The 17,563-nt window shown below is 35.3% G+C and overlaps 6 protein-coding genes across 6 annotated transcripts; 1 reads left to right on the top strand and 5 right to left on the bottom strand.

Moving 5' to 3' along the window:
• Positions 1–283: 283 nt before the first annotated feature.
• RO3G_09846 (uncharacterized protein) lies at positions 284–850 on the bottom strand (the record flags this gene model as incomplete). Its single annotated transcript, XM_067664431.1, has 1 exon — positions 284–850. The coding sequence occupies one exon, from the start codon at positions 848–850 to the stop codon at positions 284–286; it is 567 nt and encodes a 188-aa protein (XP_067520532.1).
• A 382-nt stretch (positions 851–1,232) lies between these two features.
• Positions 1,233–3,110, bottom strand: RO3G_09845 (histone deacetylase RPD3; the record flags this gene model as incomplete). The annotated part of the gene is made up of 8 exons (XM_067664430.1): positions 1,233–1,450; positions 1,509–1,847; positions 1,898–1,963; positions 2,016–2,074; positions 2,127–2,376; positions 2,426–2,534; positions 2,587–2,960; positions 3,017–3,110. The coding sequence occupies 8 exons, from the start codon at positions 3,108–3,110 to the stop codon at positions 1,233–1,235; spliced, it is 1,509 nt and encodes a 502-aa protein (XP_067520531.1).
• Positions 3,111–4,868: 1,758 nt separating this feature from the next.
• On the bottom strand, positions 4,869–5,006 carry RO3G_09844 (uncharacterized protein; the record flags this gene model as incomplete). Its single annotated transcript, XM_067664429.1, has 1 exon — positions 4,869–5,006. The coding sequence occupies one exon, from the start codon at positions 5,004–5,006 to the stop codon at positions 4,869–4,871; it is 138 nt and encodes a 45-aa protein (XP_067520530.1).
• A 628-nt stretch (positions 5,007–5,634) lies between these two features.
• On the bottom strand, positions 5,635–8,000 carry RO3G_09843 (uncharacterized protein; the record flags this gene model as incomplete). Its single annotated transcript, XM_067664428.1, has 3 exons — positions 5,635–7,521; positions 7,577–7,676; positions 7,729–8,000. 3 exons carry the CDS (start codon positions 7,998–8,000, stop codon positions 5,635–5,637), a joined length of 2,259 nt encoding a protein of 752 aa, XP_067520529.1.
• A 1,149-nt stretch (positions 8,001–9,149) lies between these two features.
• RO3G_09842 (uncharacterized protein) lies at positions 9,150–15,612 on the bottom strand (the record flags this gene model as incomplete). Its single annotated transcript, XM_067664427.1, has 3 exons — positions 9,150–15,018; positions 15,078–15,292; positions 15,364–15,612. 3 exons carry the CDS (start codon positions 15,610–15,612, stop codon positions 9,150–9,152), a joined length of 6,333 nt encoding a protein of 2,110 aa, XP_067520528.1.
• A 510-nt stretch (positions 15,613–16,122) lies between these two features.
• RO3G_09841 (uncharacterized protein) lies at positions 16,123–17,206 on the top strand (the record flags this gene model as incomplete). The annotated part of the gene is made up of 2 exons (XM_067664426.1): positions 16,123–16,285; positions 16,356–17,206. The coding sequence occupies 2 exons, from the start codon at positions 16,123–16,125 to the stop codon at positions 17,204–17,206; spliced, it is 1,014 nt and encodes a 337-aa protein (XP_067520527.1).
• Between the last annotated feature and the right edge of the window lie 357 nt (positions 17,207–17,563).

Here is a 17,563-nt window from a genome sequence, read left to right as displayed (position 1 = left end):
AGGCAAAAGATGCGCAAGAGTATCGCTTCAAGATCTTCTGAGATACATGGAAGTATTTTGCGAAAAAAATGACGTGGATGGCGAACGTAGGCTGCAAAGGTTGCATTTAGCATATCTGCTTGCTTCCACGGGTTTCGACCGGCTACTAAATTGATCAAGATGACGCCTAAACTCCATATGTCGTTCTTTTCTGTACTATAGCCCTTGATACGGCCATGATTACGAAATGTTCCCCCTTGGCATTCTAGTGGAGTAAGATTAGGAAGTGATGATGCGTATATATTTACTGTGTCTTACCAGGTGAAAAATAAAAAGTAGAGCCGCATCCAAATTCATCTGATACTTGATGTGTTGTAGCCAACCCAAAGTCAGCTAATTTTACTGTCCAATTTGAATCCAACATGATATTTTCAGGCTTTAGATCACGGTGAAAGATGTTGTTTTGGTGGCAATAATGTACAGCGTCAATGATCTGTAAAAATACATGGCGTATGGCATCGTTGTTCCCTACAATTTCTCTTCCTGGTTTTGTAATGGCACCAAAAAGATCGCCTTCTGGGGTATATTCAATGATCATAAATGTCCTGTTGTTTTCTCGTACGACTTTTTCAAATTTTAATATATTTGGATGACCAGAAAGGTAGGAATGTATCTCAACCTCTTTACGACTGGCATTCGTATGAGTTAAAAGTTTAACAGCGTATTGTTGGCCGTTGAATACGTTCTGTCCCAGATAGACAATTCCGTAAGCACCAATGCCAAGGATAGATATTAATTGTATGGATCGATTATCAATTAAATTATATAATAAGCTTTGTGCTTGGAGCATTTTTTCATTTTGGTGGGCCATTTATATTAAAATAAGTAAAGTAAAAAAATAAAATAAAAGAAAAAAAAAAAAGAAAAGCAAGGCAATTATTATATACGCTTTCATACGTCCCATATTCTCTCTCTTGCCTCGCATCTTAGTATTTCCACTCTCAAAAACGAAACCCCTCGATGCTATTTATCTATTTCTCCCTTTCTCTCCTTTTGTTCCCCTCCAACAAACCATTTATTTCTCCCCTTTGTTTCTATGTCATCCTCGTGGCTTCCTATATGTCATTTAGCCCTCTTTTTTTGTATGTGGCAATGTTATTATTTTTTAAGAGAAACGTTTTTATGTATATATTTGTATAAATGAAAAAAATAAAAATGAACCCTCAAATAAATCTAAAAAAAGACCTTTTTTTTTATTCGGCAATTTCGCCGTCTTCCAAAGCATCTTCATAAGATGAACTGGATTCTTTTGTTTCATTTTGTGTCTCCACTTCTTCTTTGATATTAGGTGATTGTTGTGAATGAATGGATTTTACTTCACCTTCTTCTTCACTTTCTGTAGCTGATTTTACAACACCATTGTTATTTTCTGTCGTTCCTGTAGTTGAATTTGCTTTTGTTTGGTGTGCGTCTAGGCAATAATAATAAATGATGTGTTCACTCTATGCGATCGACTTTTTCTTATTTACCTTCCATTTGAACATCTTCATTTTGAGTTGATTTTGGTTCAATCGTATCTATTAGCATATCGCTACCTTCTTCTGCTTGTTCTTCTTTAATCTCTTTATCCTCTTCTTCTCTTAATGTCTCTTCAATTTCATTTTCTTCTTCTTGTGAAATTTTGACGGCGTTTGCTGACATGGGACTCGTTGTTCTTGATTCCTTTTGTTCTTGTTCTTCTTTGTCCTTTTCTTCATCGTAATTTCTTTCATGCCCACTCTTTATATTTTCCATTGTTCCCTGTGCTTCACCTTCGTCTGAGTCATAATACTCATTATCAGGTACAATACGACGATCCCAAAAATTTTCTATAAAAAGCTATCAGTTAATTGCATTAAATACACAATGACTTACTTACGCGAATATCTATCATCTGCATCCTGCTCATCCTCATCTTCAGACATATCCATATCACGAGGAACCTCTGTTATGATAGTGTATAAGTTTACATACATTTTATATATTCTTTTATTTACCTTGCATTTGTACACTTGGAGCGAATAGGGTTCTTGACAAGTTTTCAAACACTTGAGTTCTATCGTATACGTAAATACTATTACTCCACATTTATAAATAATGAGACATACTTTATCTTTTCCAAGTAATCTGGTGTATTTAGGTTTTCCATGTTACTAGGGCGTACATCTAATTTATAATCTGGTCCAAAATACTCATAATAATCGTTATATGGCATCTCTGGTCCGATATCTTGACCAACGACTACACCTGTTTCATAGGCCCATGCTCTTGCTACATTTCTCATCGTGTAACCTCCACCACCTAACACTAATGTAGGCAAATTAAATTTCTTTACAAATCGAACACAATTTGCATGTCCTAATAGTACAAGTAAGTACTCCAAAGATAAATGTTATTATCAATTTACCTTTCATTGAAAGATTGAAACAACCCAATTTATCACCACTAAGAGAATCACCACCACATTGTAATACAACAGCAGCTGGTCGATACCATTCCATCACTTTCTCAATAACCTATAGATAACATTATTACTGTCTTATTTTTACATTATAATTCAGTTCTTACGGGCTCAAATGTTGTTCGGTAGCTTTCGTCATCAATACCGTCTCTCAATGGTACGTTCACACTATAATATTTTCCCTTTTGTACGCCCACGTCCTTCAACTCACCCGTTCCAGGAAAAAACTCTCCGTATTTATGAAAACTGACAGTCATTACGCGATCAGTTGTATAAAATGCTTCCTCAACACCATCACCATGATGAACGTCAATATCAATATAGAGTACACGAGCATAATAACGCAAGAGTTCAAGTATACCAAGCACAATATCATTCACATAACAAAAGCCAGATGCTTCTGATTTCTTTGCATGATGAAGACCACCAGCCCAATTAATAGCAATATCACATAAACCTCGATTCAATCTAGCAGCTCCCTCTTTTTTTTTGTTATTGCATCAGCCTTTTGTATTGTTGTAAAATAAGATAACTTACCCATGGATCCGCCTGCACTTAATCCACAGTATTCAAATAAACCTTCAAAGACCGGTGAATCATCTCCAACATTAACTACATGAGTGTTAGGCATATGATAAAGTACATGGGGCTATAATTTACATTTAGCTTGTTCCTTTTGATATTGATCCATGTTTTCAGGAGTCACACGCGATAAAAAATCGATATAATCATCTGTATGGAACTGAGTCATTTCCCATTTGTTTGCAGGTTTAGCTCGCTATTATAGAAAGTTATTATGTATTGTTGGCCTAATGATAGTAAAGTGCTTTACGTAGATCTCCATTTTTTTATATAAACCATAATTCATAACTAATCCATGACACATTCTTATTCTGTGAGGACGCATAGGATGACCAGGTCCATAATGATAGTTGCCAACATTAGCTTTTTTTTTAAAAAAAAAACAAGTTATGTTTTATGCTGTATGTCTATTTTTTGTAGCCTTTTTACCATCGTAAAAGTAACACACTCTTTTTTTATCTTCTGAAGGCATTCTCTTTCCTTTTTTTTTTATAAATTTTAAAGAAGCGAAAAAAAAAAGAGTGAAAAAAAAAGATTTTGTTTTTTGTCGTATTTCTTCGTACACAGCTGAGTTTTATTTTATAAGGAAAAAGCATTCAAGCAAAAGAAAGAGAAGCGTATTTGCTTTACATATGAGCTTGAAGTGCTTCAAAAAAAAAATAGATATACTTGTATAAAGCACGATCAATAGTCAAATTTCTTTAAATAATTATGATATTTACAATTATTATTCACTACAAGAATGAAACAATGAAAAGGAGAAGCAGCAGTTTATAAGTTTTGTAAAGCGAGATATAGCAAATGGTACGCGTAAATAAGAATTTAAAGCTGCATAGCATCCTTCATCCCGCTTCCGTCAAGTACTTTTTTATTTGAAGCAATAAAATATTAAATGACCGAAAATGCTATATAAATGAGCCAATCTATTTCTGCGTCGTGTATTCCTTTTTTCTTTTTTTCTTCTTCTGTTCTTTTATAGTTGCATTCTATATGAAATATTCAGTTGTTTGTTCTTTAGCAAGTCTTTTTGTACTCGCTCAGTATACTTCCGCATTATCAACTTATGTTAAAGCAGGCGAAATAGACTGTTATTATGAAAATATTGAAGTTGGTGAAAAACTTACAATTTCTTATCAAGTAAAGTAACAAGAATAAAGAGAGTATACGTGCTTATAATCTCTTTTTTTTTTAAAAAAAAATAGGTTGGTGATGGTGGAAATAATGATATTGACTTTTGGGTAATGAAGATAGTTACTCTATTACATGTGTATCTAAAGAAACATTTTTTAAGGTGAATGATCCTAATGGTAATATGATTATTAGTAAAACAAAACAAACATCAGATGCACATACTATTACAGCCAATGTTGGTGGAAAATACACTTTTTGCTTTGGTAACGAATTTTCTACTTCAAGCAGTAAGAAAGTTGGATTCAATGTCCATGAAAATATTCAAAAGATTCATGAAAGCGTTAAAGGTAATCTGAAAACGCTAATCATTGACTGTTTAACTAAACTATTGATAGAACATACGGATCCTCTTGAAAAGGAATTATTTGAATTAGCAGAGAGTATATTTAATATCAAGGCACAACAAGAATATATCGTTGTCAGAGAACGTCAACACAGAGATAGTAAATACGATAATAATCCTTTATGTTCAGACTAATTGATTATAAATAATAGCTGCTGAAAGTACAAACTCTAGAGTGAAATGGTGGTCTATTGCTCAAATGGGCTTATTGATTGCTGTTTGCTTTTGGCAAGTGTATTATCTTAAACGTTTTTTTGAAGTAAAAAGAGCTGTTTAACAAATGAATATAAATTTATTACGGAAATAAAGAAAATTCATCCACTTCTTCACCTTCATTGGATAACAAAATAGGTGAAAGAGGAGGAGATAACAAAAAGTTTTTAGGAGGGGAAAAAAGTTCATCAAATTCATCAAATATTTCAGAATCACTTAAAACAAGTGATTCATTATCTGATGAGGTTGATAAAGAAGTAGTAGAATTGAAAATTGAGGGACCAAAAAGAGAGTCAGTTTGTAGATTTTGTTGTTTTTTGTTTGGTATTTTATAAGGTTGATGACGTTGACATTGTCGACAGTTTTTGAAGGTTTCTTCTTCTTTTATGCTTGAAGAAGCTCCTTGTGAAAGTTGTTCTTGACCATATTTTGATTGGCCACGGTGATAGTTACAGTACTGTTCATGATGGAAGTTGTTTTTGTATTTTAAACGTAACTTCTTCTCTGGATGAATGTTCTTCTTTTTTGTTTAGAAGTTAAAGCCCTTTTTTAATATGATTTAAAAGAGGGCAGTTCAGCAGTCTTTGTTTCTTGTTGCTTTGTCTTTTTTCCCTTTTTATTAAACAGTGGATGTTCCCTTTTCACACTGATATCCAACGCCAAAAAAGAAAAAAAAAAGTAAAGAAAAAGAAAAGGAAAAAGAAAAAGATTCTCACCCTTTTTAGGTTTTAAATGTTTATTATAAAAATAATACAGTGTAACATTATCTGCTTTTTCATTGGATAATACACGTGTTCATCTTGTATGTGGGCTTATTTAATCTATTTTAGGTAGAAATGACTCCTCCTAACTTTAATCTTGATTCTTCTTCTTTTTCAATCCACCAAGATAATACCCAGTAATGACTACTTGACCTTGTTACTTGCCATCTACCATTTGTCACATCCACTTTTGTCTCTGGCGGTAAGGGAAAACTCTTGATGGGTACATGTATCTCAGTTGGTTTACTACAGTCAACGTTGGGTTTTAAACTGAATTCAAATAGAGCAGAGATCTTTTCTGTGGGTGACGTAAATTTAATACTAGTCGGTATACCTGCTGTTGCCCAAGGATGAGGTCTATAAAGACTGATGATATCTCGTATGTTTTCTTGACTTGATAAAAGGAATTCGTTATTCAATGATTCTGTATCTTTTAAATAATCATCATCGATCACTGCTTTCTTTATATCATCTTTGCTTTTTATTGTAACTGTACTTGATGTCACAAAAGACACTGAAGATTTCAAGCAATCTTTACTGTTCAATAGACTTGGTTTTTCTTCTTGATCTGATTGCCAAATACTAAGATCTTCTCCATTCCATCGATCTCCCCATTTTATATTATTATCAGGTACATATGACCATAGAGTATAATTAAGCAAATTTTGTTCAAGTGCATTAATATTAGCATCCATTGCTTTGTTTTGGTTTGAATTTGGGTGATTGATTCCAAATGCTTTTGATTGTCGCTGGTTAGTAAACAAAGATAAAAGACATGACCAACAACGAGCTAGATATGAACTATCATTCTGATCACTTCTGCCTGTCTTCATATCATAAGGAATACCAATCTCTCCAAGAATACAAGGATAATCACCAATATTCTCCAATCCTTCTGTTTGTAGTGTCTTTAGCTGATCAACAAAACATTGTCGAATGGATTTCTCTCCTACACGAAGCGCTCTTACAAACCTTAACGGACCTGTGCCATATTTTCCTCGGTTGAGATTGATAAAGTCCACATTATAATTACACCATTTTTTCTTTACGAGAGTTAACCCATCATACCAGTGAGGAGCATAAACAAGTCGTTTGGTAGGAAAAGAAAGTTTAGGAGGTACTTCCAATACCGGAGGTTGTACAAACAAAAGTGCATCAGAATGAATATCTCGAATGACTTGCATGTATCGTCGGAAATGATCTAACCAGTAATCATTAAATTGAATTGGTTCACCCGTAAGAGGATGGGTTACAAAGTATTTAGGCAACAAAACTTGTTCTGTTTCCTTATCCCACACACCATGTGTAGCCCATATACAACCTGCTGGCCATGACTCTGATCTTTTCCATCCAAAGCAAGTATCCACTTCATTCAATTCATCCGCAGATAACCAAGCATGATTTCCCTTGGGATCCACCAAGACTTCTCCCGTCTTTTTGGGCCCTGACCACTGAAATTCCCAGTAATCCACCTTGGTAGGGATAGATGATCCAAGAAGCATACCTTGGAAAGCAGTAGGCATCAATCCCATCATAAAATCCGTATCCACTTTATTAAACCGTGTGATATCATTAATTGAGAGATATCCTTGCCCAGGTTCATTCATCGTATCATATCCAATCACAACCGTGTTCTCTAATCCACTCTCTTTTATTCTCCGAGCAACATGAGCAAAGCATTTCAAGTAGTGATCTTGTAAGTAGTCTTGTACATGAACACCATTGATAATACACTTTGGTGCAAAGTCCTTTCCAGCGAAAAATAAGGTAAACAGAGTAGCAGCAGCTAATTTTTGATAGTTTGTGTTCCAAATCATTTTTGGAAATTCATCTGGATTTGAATATAAATTATGCACAATGGCTGCATTAGTAGCCGGAAAATTCATTGGGTTTAGACCGGCAAGGACAATTGTCCAACCAGGATGACCTGAACCACCACAATGTCGAGACCACTAATAAAACATTAGGTCTCTTTTTCTTTCTCCCTCATTTAATGAACTCCCTTACGCAATCTTGGTGTGGGTCAATAAACACTTTTAAATTATATGATTCACATTTTTTCAACACTTGTATTAAATAGCTGAGATATTCCTCATCGTAAATACCACTAGACATTATAAATTAAATAAACCATTCTTTCAACTCAACTATCTCCTTACGGTCCTTCATGTTCAACAGCTTCCCAAGTGATTACAAACCGAAGCAAGTTGAACCCATAATTTGCAATTCGTGACAAGTGCTCATCAGCTTCATTCAGTGGAAAAGGTCTTCCCACAAAATTCACTTTACGATCATAATCAACCCAATAACCATTGGATTCTTGTGACGGTATTCCATTGGGTAATTTAGTGCCACCGCCTAAATTAATACCTTTAAACAAGATTGTTCGCTTGGTTTTATTGTCAATGAACCATGATCCATTTAATTCCATTCTTTCAAATATATATTTTTTGTTAAAAAAAAAGAAAAGAAAAAAAAAGGTTTATCTTGTACTCATCTCATCAAAAAATCTGCTTACCTCCCCGCACTTCGAAGTCACTCGTGATGATTTTTGTGGGTGGATTGACAAAGAAGTGTACGACTCACTTGATTTTTTTTAAAAGAGTATCCTTTCTATTACATCACAAGTATATCATTCATAATAAAGGAACCCTTACAGGGCTTTATCATATTATTTGCCATTTCTGGGTTATAAAAAGTATACTTTAATCGATAATAACACTATGTGTATGGTCTAGATTTATTTGTTTAAAAACCTACAGAATATTGTACTTGACATATGCATAATCACATTGCTGAACTCTGCAGTGATTTACCGCCTACTTTTTTTGTATTTTCTGTCACAGAAAGATGACCTTGCATCATATGCTTATTTTTGAATTGTTTGCAGTATCTCATTGTACATTATTTAATTTTCTCTAAAGTACAATCAGCTTTGACAAGTAGCAATATTGCTTACTTTACTCAACCTTCCCTATTTAGAGATGTCTTTGAATCAATCATTGATTGGAGTCATATATCTTTTTCATAAAAGATACTCAAATGAGCAATAGTTTTTCAAGGAAGGAATCGTTGCTTTATTTCATAAAGCTGCAGCTCTTGCTTCCTTACATCTTGTGTAGGCTGATAGAATCAAACTCAGTGATTATCAGGTACATATGATTAAAGTTAGTTATCATAACATGTTTTTACCGGAGAACATGCCTCTAACTGAAGTTTGCCTAAGCACATGTATATTTGCGTCAATTGATAAGAGCAGAGAAACTGCTAATAAGGCAGGCCAAGCCTATTTTCTATAACGGCTCATACTTTAATGTTTAGATTCCCTAATGGAATCCAATACACAATAGCATCATTTATTTGAATAGTCATTTGTTTATCAATCCTTTCTGGCAATCGATTGAATCAGTTATATTGAGTAAAAGGTTAGACAAACTATTGAAAGTTTAAAGTGCATCTAGGATACTCATCTCTTGAAGATAGTATTATACAAATACATGGTTCATGTTAAAAAGATAGCAAGAACTTTAATAAGGATATTTATTCTATACTAAATTGTATTTACAAAAAGAAAATGTGTTTAATTAAAGAATTTATCTAAACTTTCACCAAGGTGTGTTTCAATAAGAGAGTTGGTTTGTTGTACCAATTTCTCAACGCGTACATCGTCGTCTTCCATAAGTTCTGCAAGGAATGAGATACTTTCAGCCAAGAACAATAACCATTCTTCACCAAGACGAACATAGAATTCTTGGATACAGTACAATGCAGCCAATCTAATCTCGGGATTGTCTTCTCTTGTCTTCAAAAGTACCTTATGATTAAGAGGTTTCCAAAGAGTATCGTTGGATACCGTAACAGCCATTTGACCAATACAAGGAACAATATAAGTGTTCATGCGAGCCAAATAGTCTGCGCTGGTTCCCTTGGAAACGACCAACATTTGATCGACAACAGGGCTCATGATCTTTTCAAATTTGGTAGCATTCCAAAGGTTATCATTGTCATACAAGAATGACTTTCGAAGTGCAGACATGATATAGTCCCAAAGACTGTCAATCTCTTGCTCCTCATTCTTGTAAGATTCGAGTCTCATAATAACATCATCAATCAAGTAACCAAAGTAAGGAGTGAAAATCGACTTCAATTTCTCCAAAAGAGCATCTGTCAACTTGTAAAAGAACAAGACACGCTTGTGTTGATCTTCAGATACCTCTGCATTTTCCACTGCTAATTCATTCGTAGCCCAATCAACGACCTTAAGGAACAAAGGCTTGAATAAAGTCTCGTTCAACTTCATGACTAAATCGAGGAAAGCGGTGATCACTGATCCTTCAACTTCTTCAACGTCCTCGTCAGAAAATCCACTGGTACGGCGAATGTCAAAAGCAATAAGGAAAAATTTGAATAATTGCTTGTAGTGAGAGGTCATGACATCACGAGTCATTGTACGGATGGTCTGAGAGACAATGGAACAAAAAGCCAGTGCAGAATTCTTACCATTCTTGAGAGCTGTCTCGAAATAGCTAAAGAGGGGGTTCAACAAGACACGAGGAGGCACGTTGGTAGCAATCAATGATAAGACGTTCTTGCTCTTTGCTTCAATAACAGCTTGTTGTGCTTGAGCAACATCAAATGCATAGATAGAAGGATTGAGCAAACCAGATAATAGCTTAATGATATATGGACTGATAAAGTGTGGAAGGACTTGAACAATTGTTTCTAAAGCACTCACCACACTGAGTTGAAGAAGAGTATTTGGACTTTCTGCATTTACAGTAAGATCCAGAATATTGATGACCACAGGCATAAGCTTGGGAAGGTGGGGTACAGCACGAGGACCGATTTCTTGACAGATAACAGTCAAGCAAACAAGACTGGATGTTTGCAATTGGGCATTAGAAGATTGGAGACCATCTGGGCCAATAATGACAGGGATAGCATCAGAGAATTGTCCAGGATAAACACTGCCCAAAGTCTTTGCGAGAGATGCGATACAAAGCAAAGCAGACTGCTTATTAATTGCACGATCTTCTTCACTAATTAAACTTTCGGACTCCTTCTTGATGATATCGGTGAAAATTTGAATCATACCAACCAAAACTTCTTCATATCCTTCAGGAGCATGTCCTTCAAATGAGTTGACCTTTTCATTAAAGATGTTCATTGCCTTGCGACGGATAGAACTATCATTGTGGTTGCACAAGTCTTTGATAACATTTACAAAGGCATCAAGAGAAAGTAGAGCATTGACCTTATCTAAAACATCATATACCACCTTGAGAATACCTCTCCAGAACTTGGAAACACTAGGATTTGCGTTTTCAGAGATAGAATAGGTATCACGGTATTCAGTAAAGTAAGCAACGATCTTCAAGATAGCGGTGACACTGTCCAAATAGTATGGTTGCATGGATTCAACAAATTCTTCAGAGGCATTGCTTTGAACCATGATCTTGTTCAAGAATGTCTTTGAGGATAATAATTGTCCAATAAAGTTGAGTGTAGCAAGTTTGTACTGACGAAGCTGCTTACTGCTGTGTTCAGCAAGGTTAAATAAATGGGGTTCTTTTGTCATCTCAACGTCTTCAGACTTCTCGTTGGGAAGAGTAAGTAAGCCGTTCAAGAGCGCCAAGATAGCCTTCATTTGAGTCTTGGGACCAAAGTGTTGGCAGATCACTAAACTGAATTCGGTAAGAGATTCGGCATCACTACGAGCACCCTTGGACAATCTTTCGATAAATTTCTCTATCAACAATGAAATGATGGCAAACAAGAATTCCTCTTCTCCCAAGGTGTGAATAAGGATGGTGAAGAGACGTAAACGTCTGTGCTTGGGAATGTGGAACAAGGCATCTACAAATACCTTAATGATAGGTCTGACTTCCAACACAAGAGCGTTTTCATCATCATTGTTACTCTTTCTGCTAGATACCACAAGCGGAGGAAGGATTTTCTCCATCGTTTGTTGAATGACTTGGAAACTATAATTGTCATCTTGACGCAAAACATTGGCACCCATAAAGGTAAACAAGGGCATGATGTTATGTAAAACACATTCAGGATACATGGAGGCAATGTTTGCCATAAGCAACAATGCTTGATTATGCGTTTGAGGGTTACCAGTGATACGAATGCATTGAACAACGATATCAACCCGAAGTGCAGACTCTTCCACATGAACGCCCTTCTCTTCAGCATTGTGGATGATACGGGTAAGAGCGGACATAAGCAGTTGATTGATATATTCAAGTGACACGGGTGAGTCACGAAGGTCTGCGTTCACCATAGCAGTCAATACTTCAAAGAGAGACTTGACCAGTGTCTCATCTTCGGCAATCGTCTTGGACTCAATCAGTTCAAGCAAAGTGACCAGTTCATAAAGATCCACTGTAGCAGATGCCTTGGTAGACTTTGCACGGACTCTTTTAGATGCAGGCTGAGTCGTAGCAGTCGTAGCAGTTCCTAAAAGAGTTCTTGCGCCAGCCAAAAGCACGTCGTCAAACATCTTTGCAGGAATTGCAATGTTGGACAAAACAGTCTTGGATGCACGAACATCGTTTTGAACGCCATTTGTAGCTATATCAATAAGAGTACTAAAGATAACCTCGCGAGCTTCGTTATTCAAGTTTTCAAAGAACTCTGGAGTAATTTGCTCTAATGCATAACGACGAGTGGATACTTGCCAACCATCCTCATCTTCACCTTGAAGACTGTCTTTGTTTGCAAGCAAGCGAAGGAATAAAGGTAAAGTTTTATCACCCTTCGATCCAAGTTCAGAAGCATTACATGGTAAATAAGTACGGATGAGAGAGGAAACTAGAGCAGTAGATATCTTTGTACGAGGCTTGTTCAAGGTTTCTTCCAAAAGAGGATGCAAGATTTGAAGCTTCAATGCACTGTCAATAGAATCTAACATGTTGAGCATGTCCACTTGAAGTTGGATAGTAGGAGCTTGAGTAACATGGCGAATTAAGAAAGTAAGAGTATGAGTCTTTCTGGATTTATGCGTCTTGTTTGAGGTTTCGCACAATGCAAGGTATTCCTTAAACACACGAGTGATATAAGTAGGGTCCTTGCTTATTTCGCTATGTCTGTACCATAAGAAATCAACAAGGTGTGCAGCTTCATTTGAAGTGAGAGGAGTAATATTGGCTCCTTGATTATAGATGGCATCAATGGGAAGGATTGATACTTTAGTAGATCCAGAGCCGACAGTTTTGACACTTTCATTACTCATTGAAGTATTGTAAACCTTAGCACCGTAAGGAAGGCCTTGTGATTTGTAACCGAGTCTAATGTTTTCCAAACAGCGAAGAGCCTGAGTACGAATAGATACATTTGTGTCGGCAAGATTAGGGAATAAAGCAGGAACCAAGTGTTGAAAGTCTAATTTTTTGGTGCTGTCGACGTAAAAATAAAGATAACTTGCTGAAATTTGCAAAGAACGAGCACGGACAACACTTGAATTGTTTGAGTTTGCCCAAACGGCAGTCAAGAATCGAAGAGAATCATTACTCAATTGCTTTTGGATAATCAAGGTAACAAGTGATTCAAACCAGGTAATAGATGGCCCACTGACAAAAATCACAAAGAGTTTCATGACCAATTGCGTGTAGCTGGAGGAATCAGTTGCCCAATTAATGTCTCCTGCAGGGCGTGTCAAAGTGTTTACCATGCTCTTCATCACGAATTGAACAAGTTGCATTATAGTAGAATGAGTTACATCATCAACATTTCTCAACTGCTTGATAAAGTCCTTGGAAGGCAAGCCAGAGTTTACATCTTGCAATTCCTTTGATAATTGGGTGTTGTAAAACAAGGAGCTGTTTTCCTGAACAATAGAAGTTGAAATAACATCCAAAACTGCTGAATTAATGCTATGTTGCTCTTTTCCTGAGTAAATAGTAACAGCCAAGCCAAGAACCAAAAGAGCAATGACTCTATCTGCTTTTGATTCGTTTCGAACCATTCCAATCCAGAATTTCAAGTAAGCATCAGTCTTGTTCTGCTTAATATGATCTGCTTGAAGTTTGATAAATTTGATAGGTACATCAAACATATCATCAGATTCGGCAGAAGACTTAATGTTACTAACCATAGCAGCAACGATAAAGTTCTTTTTCAATTCAACTTTTTTGATGGACTTTAACAAGCCAGACAAATTCTTGGCAGAAGCAGTAAAGACAAAACGAGAAAGGATGCAAGCAACTTTATCTTCTTGATCGGGGTGTTTCTTGATGAATTCAGTCAAGAGGAATTTGATGACAACCACAGCATCCTTTGAGTTCATAGAGTTGCGTTCTTTGAAAAGATTACTGAATGATGAGATAATCTTTTCAGCAGATACATGGTTCAAAAGGTGATTAGGTGCTTCCTCAACAATGAAGTTTAAAAGAGGACCAAAGTTATCCAAGCAACCAGCAAGAGCACTTTCAAACATTTCAGGACTTTGGGATAAAGGATTAGAAGCATCATTTATAATAGAAATGAGCTTCTTAATGGCCAACATACGGTTGGTGACAGAGGGACTGTTCAAGCAGAGGTACAGAGTAGTGTTTGTCTCGGGAATAATTTCGTGTCGGGTTCCTTTGAAAGCAGCTGAAGTAAATTCATAAAGGTTGGCTGAAAGAGCAGCATCGTTCTTTGCGCTGGATAATTTGGTTTCCAAAACATGATCAAGCTCCTCAATAAATCTTTGAGAAATCATAGCCAAAAGAGATTGGAATTTTTCAATATACTTGCTCTTTTCTTCCTTAGAATCTTCAATTGAAAGATAATCGTTCAGGATAGTGTCGCACAGATATTTGACGTTTTCACTTGATAAATAACCCTTGAGCACAAGTGTATCCAAAATTTCCAAGTTTTTAGCGTGACGACATATCGTAGGCAAGAAAATTTTGAAGAAATTTTCTGTAGCATATTTATCAGCAACTTGCAAGATGGAGGATTCAAATCGAGAACTACTGATAAAATGCTTTGCTGCTTTTGGAGAAACTGATACAAATGCTTCCTGGGTTTGGCAAACATGAACAAGGGTCAATAAGCAATAGTTGTAGCAGCTTTTTTTAAAGTTCTTAATCATAGCTTCCACAAGGGCTTTTGAACCTTCAGCACTAAAAGAAGCCTTTGAGGACAATTGAGAAAGAATCATGTAGGTTGCAATTTGAAGTTCAGGCAAATTTTTGGATTGGAGACCGTCAATAAGATGAGGGGTGAGAGCGACAACGACGTCGGTGCTGATTGTTTGGACGTGTTTAATGAAATCTGTCATCAGAGCTGCATAGAATGAATACAAAGTAGGGAAAGGAACCAAGGCCTTTGTGATCATTTTACAGATAAAGTCGAAAACATATCTATTCTTTGTCATCTTTTTTACTAACAAGGATCGCTCCAAAGGAAGAAGACTCTTTTTGATAGGCAACAAGAATTCCCAAGGAGACTTTTCACTAATGAGAAAGCATTAATACATTTTTATGTCTTTATTATTTATATACTGCGCACTTACGGAACTGTCAGAATAGAAATCATTTTAACAAACGATTTTGTTTCGTGATAAGGCAAAATACATTTAATCACTGACTCAATGTTGAAATCTTGAATGCGGAAGCGACGAATCAAGTATTCTAACACCTTGCCAGAAGGCTTCAAGAGGAAATAAGGTGATAATTGGCATAAAAAGGAATTGATACTAGCATCCAGTTTATCATTATCTTCTTTAGTCTGTTTAACAAAAAAATAAAAAGTGTTATATTCTTGTTGAAGAAAGTGCAAAGATTAACTAAATTACTTACTTGAAGGACTCTATCAACTGACTTCATTTTTTCAGAGAAAAGGGTCTTTTCAAAAGGAGCAAACTTTTCGTCCAAGATGACCAATTCCATAATACCATTGTATGCAATTGAATAGATCGTTTCCAAGTCTTGGTCAGCAGCTTCACGAGGGGTAAAAAGAAAAGAAGGTCTTGTTTTTCTTGAACCTTCGGTCACATTTCGCAGATCGAGAGTACCGATCTTTTTCAACTGCTGCTTTAATGAAGACATGTTGAAGCGAAAAATAATCAAAAAAAAAAAAAAAAAAAAAAAAAAAGTCAAAATAGTAGCATAAAAGGAAATACTAAGCCACAATGGAGTATTAAATAACTTTTCCGCATTTTATGCGTTCCCTATTGTTTATGTAAGCAAATTGGTAAAAAAAAAAAAATATTACTGCTTCTATGACGACAGCTGAAATCAAAGAGAGATGACAAAATTGAAGTATTTTTTTTTTGGTTTCAAAAAATGAAAAGCAAATTTTGGAAATAAAAAAAAAAAACAAAGACATTCCTAAATGATTATTGAAAATACTTGTAATTTTTATCATCAGATCCCAGACTGTGACAAAATGATTTAATTTGCTTCTCATTTCAAAAATAAAACAAAATACGAGCTTATATAATACTTTTCTATTTTTATCTTTTTTATTTTTTTTTTTCTTTTTCTTTATTTTTTTTTTTTTTTCTTAAAATTAAAATGCACCCACCGATGTGTATAGAGCAACAACAACAACAAAACATGGATATTTCACCCACAGTCTTTATGGACAATAATAACATGAAAGACAATAACTTTCGTCACTCTGTCGCTTCCACTGCTACAAATACAACCACAACCACAACTTCAACTCAAAGGTTAAGTGTAGCGAGTTCATTAGAAGAAGACAGTACACTTGCTTATTGTAAGTTTTTCAATCAAGTTGTAATATCAAACAGAATATTTGATTAAAGTATTCATATCAACTCATTTAGGTCCTCGACCATACAGTCTGACAAATTTACTAAATGCCAATAGACCGATAGAACACACTAGTTTCAAAAACAAATTATTAAGCAAATTTCATGCGAATTCCAAAAAAGCTATCTCGGATGACACAGTTATGCAAAATCGCGTCGTGATTGACCCATGGTGCGTATCAGTTCGATATGCACTTGAACATGCTATCTGTTCAGATTGGATGTACAAGTACGAAACCCCTACGTTTTCTTTTGCAAAATCATGGAAAAAGAGATATTGTGTTTTGATGGATAGAACTGTTTATGTATTCAAGTCATTAAAATTAACCAGTCCAGCAAAAGAATATTTTGTGTTAACAGAAGACACGTTTGTTTTTGTTACAGAAGAGTTCAAGAAAGGATATGTTATTGAAATAAGGAAACCAAACTTCAAATGGAATATTCGTTGCAACTCAATAGATCAGATGAAGTCGTGGTTAGATTTAATGAAAAAGGTGATTGCTTGCATTAAGATTGGTTATGACGACAACTTGAACTTTACAATCTTGTCCTCAATCACATTAACGGATGATTACCGGATATTAATACCTAATTCAACTCAAAACACAAGGTTCTCTAATCGCCAAAGTCTACCTACTCCAAGCATAGAAAATAATATCAACCCATCCGTTACATTAAACAGAAAGAGCTCTACAAGTACAACCAGTACTTTATCTTCACCACATTCAACTTCAACCATCCGTCGTTTATCATCTCAAAGGCAATCATTATCCGAAATTCCGGATTGGGAAACAATCATTCCGCCCCAATTACCTCCTCCTCGTACAAGACCACCACCTATTCCTTTACCCACCGTTTCCGAATAATTCCATTCTTCTTTCCTTTCTTTGTTTATTATTAATTTGTATATTCCTTCATTTATTATTTTGTATACACTCTTTGAAAATAGAATTTGTATATTTTTATTATTTTTTTTTTTTCCATTTGATTTCTGTTTTGAGTTATAAAGGCTTTTTTTAGCAATTTCCCAATGATTTTAGATCTCAGATTCGAATGGATGAAGGATCTGCTTGAATTTCTAGAAAACATTTTACACTGATGACGAGCCATTGAAATAAACTATTCTTGATGAATATTTAAAAGTGAGAGGAAACAAGTATGTGTGTTGTTATTGATGATGATAAATAGATGCTTTTAATAGTATTTGATAAACACTACAACTT

Source organism: Rhizopus delemar, genomic scaffold (genome assembly GCF_000149305.1).
Source record: "Rhizopus delemar RA 99-880 supercont3.7 genomic scaffold, whole genome shotgun sequence".
In the NCBI taxonomy this organism is placed as follows: domain Eukaryota; kingdom Fungi; phylum Mucoromycota; class Mucoromycetes; order Mucorales; family Rhizopodaceae; genus Rhizopus; species Rhizopus delemar.
This window is presented reverse-complemented; position numbering and strand designations above follow the sequence as displayed.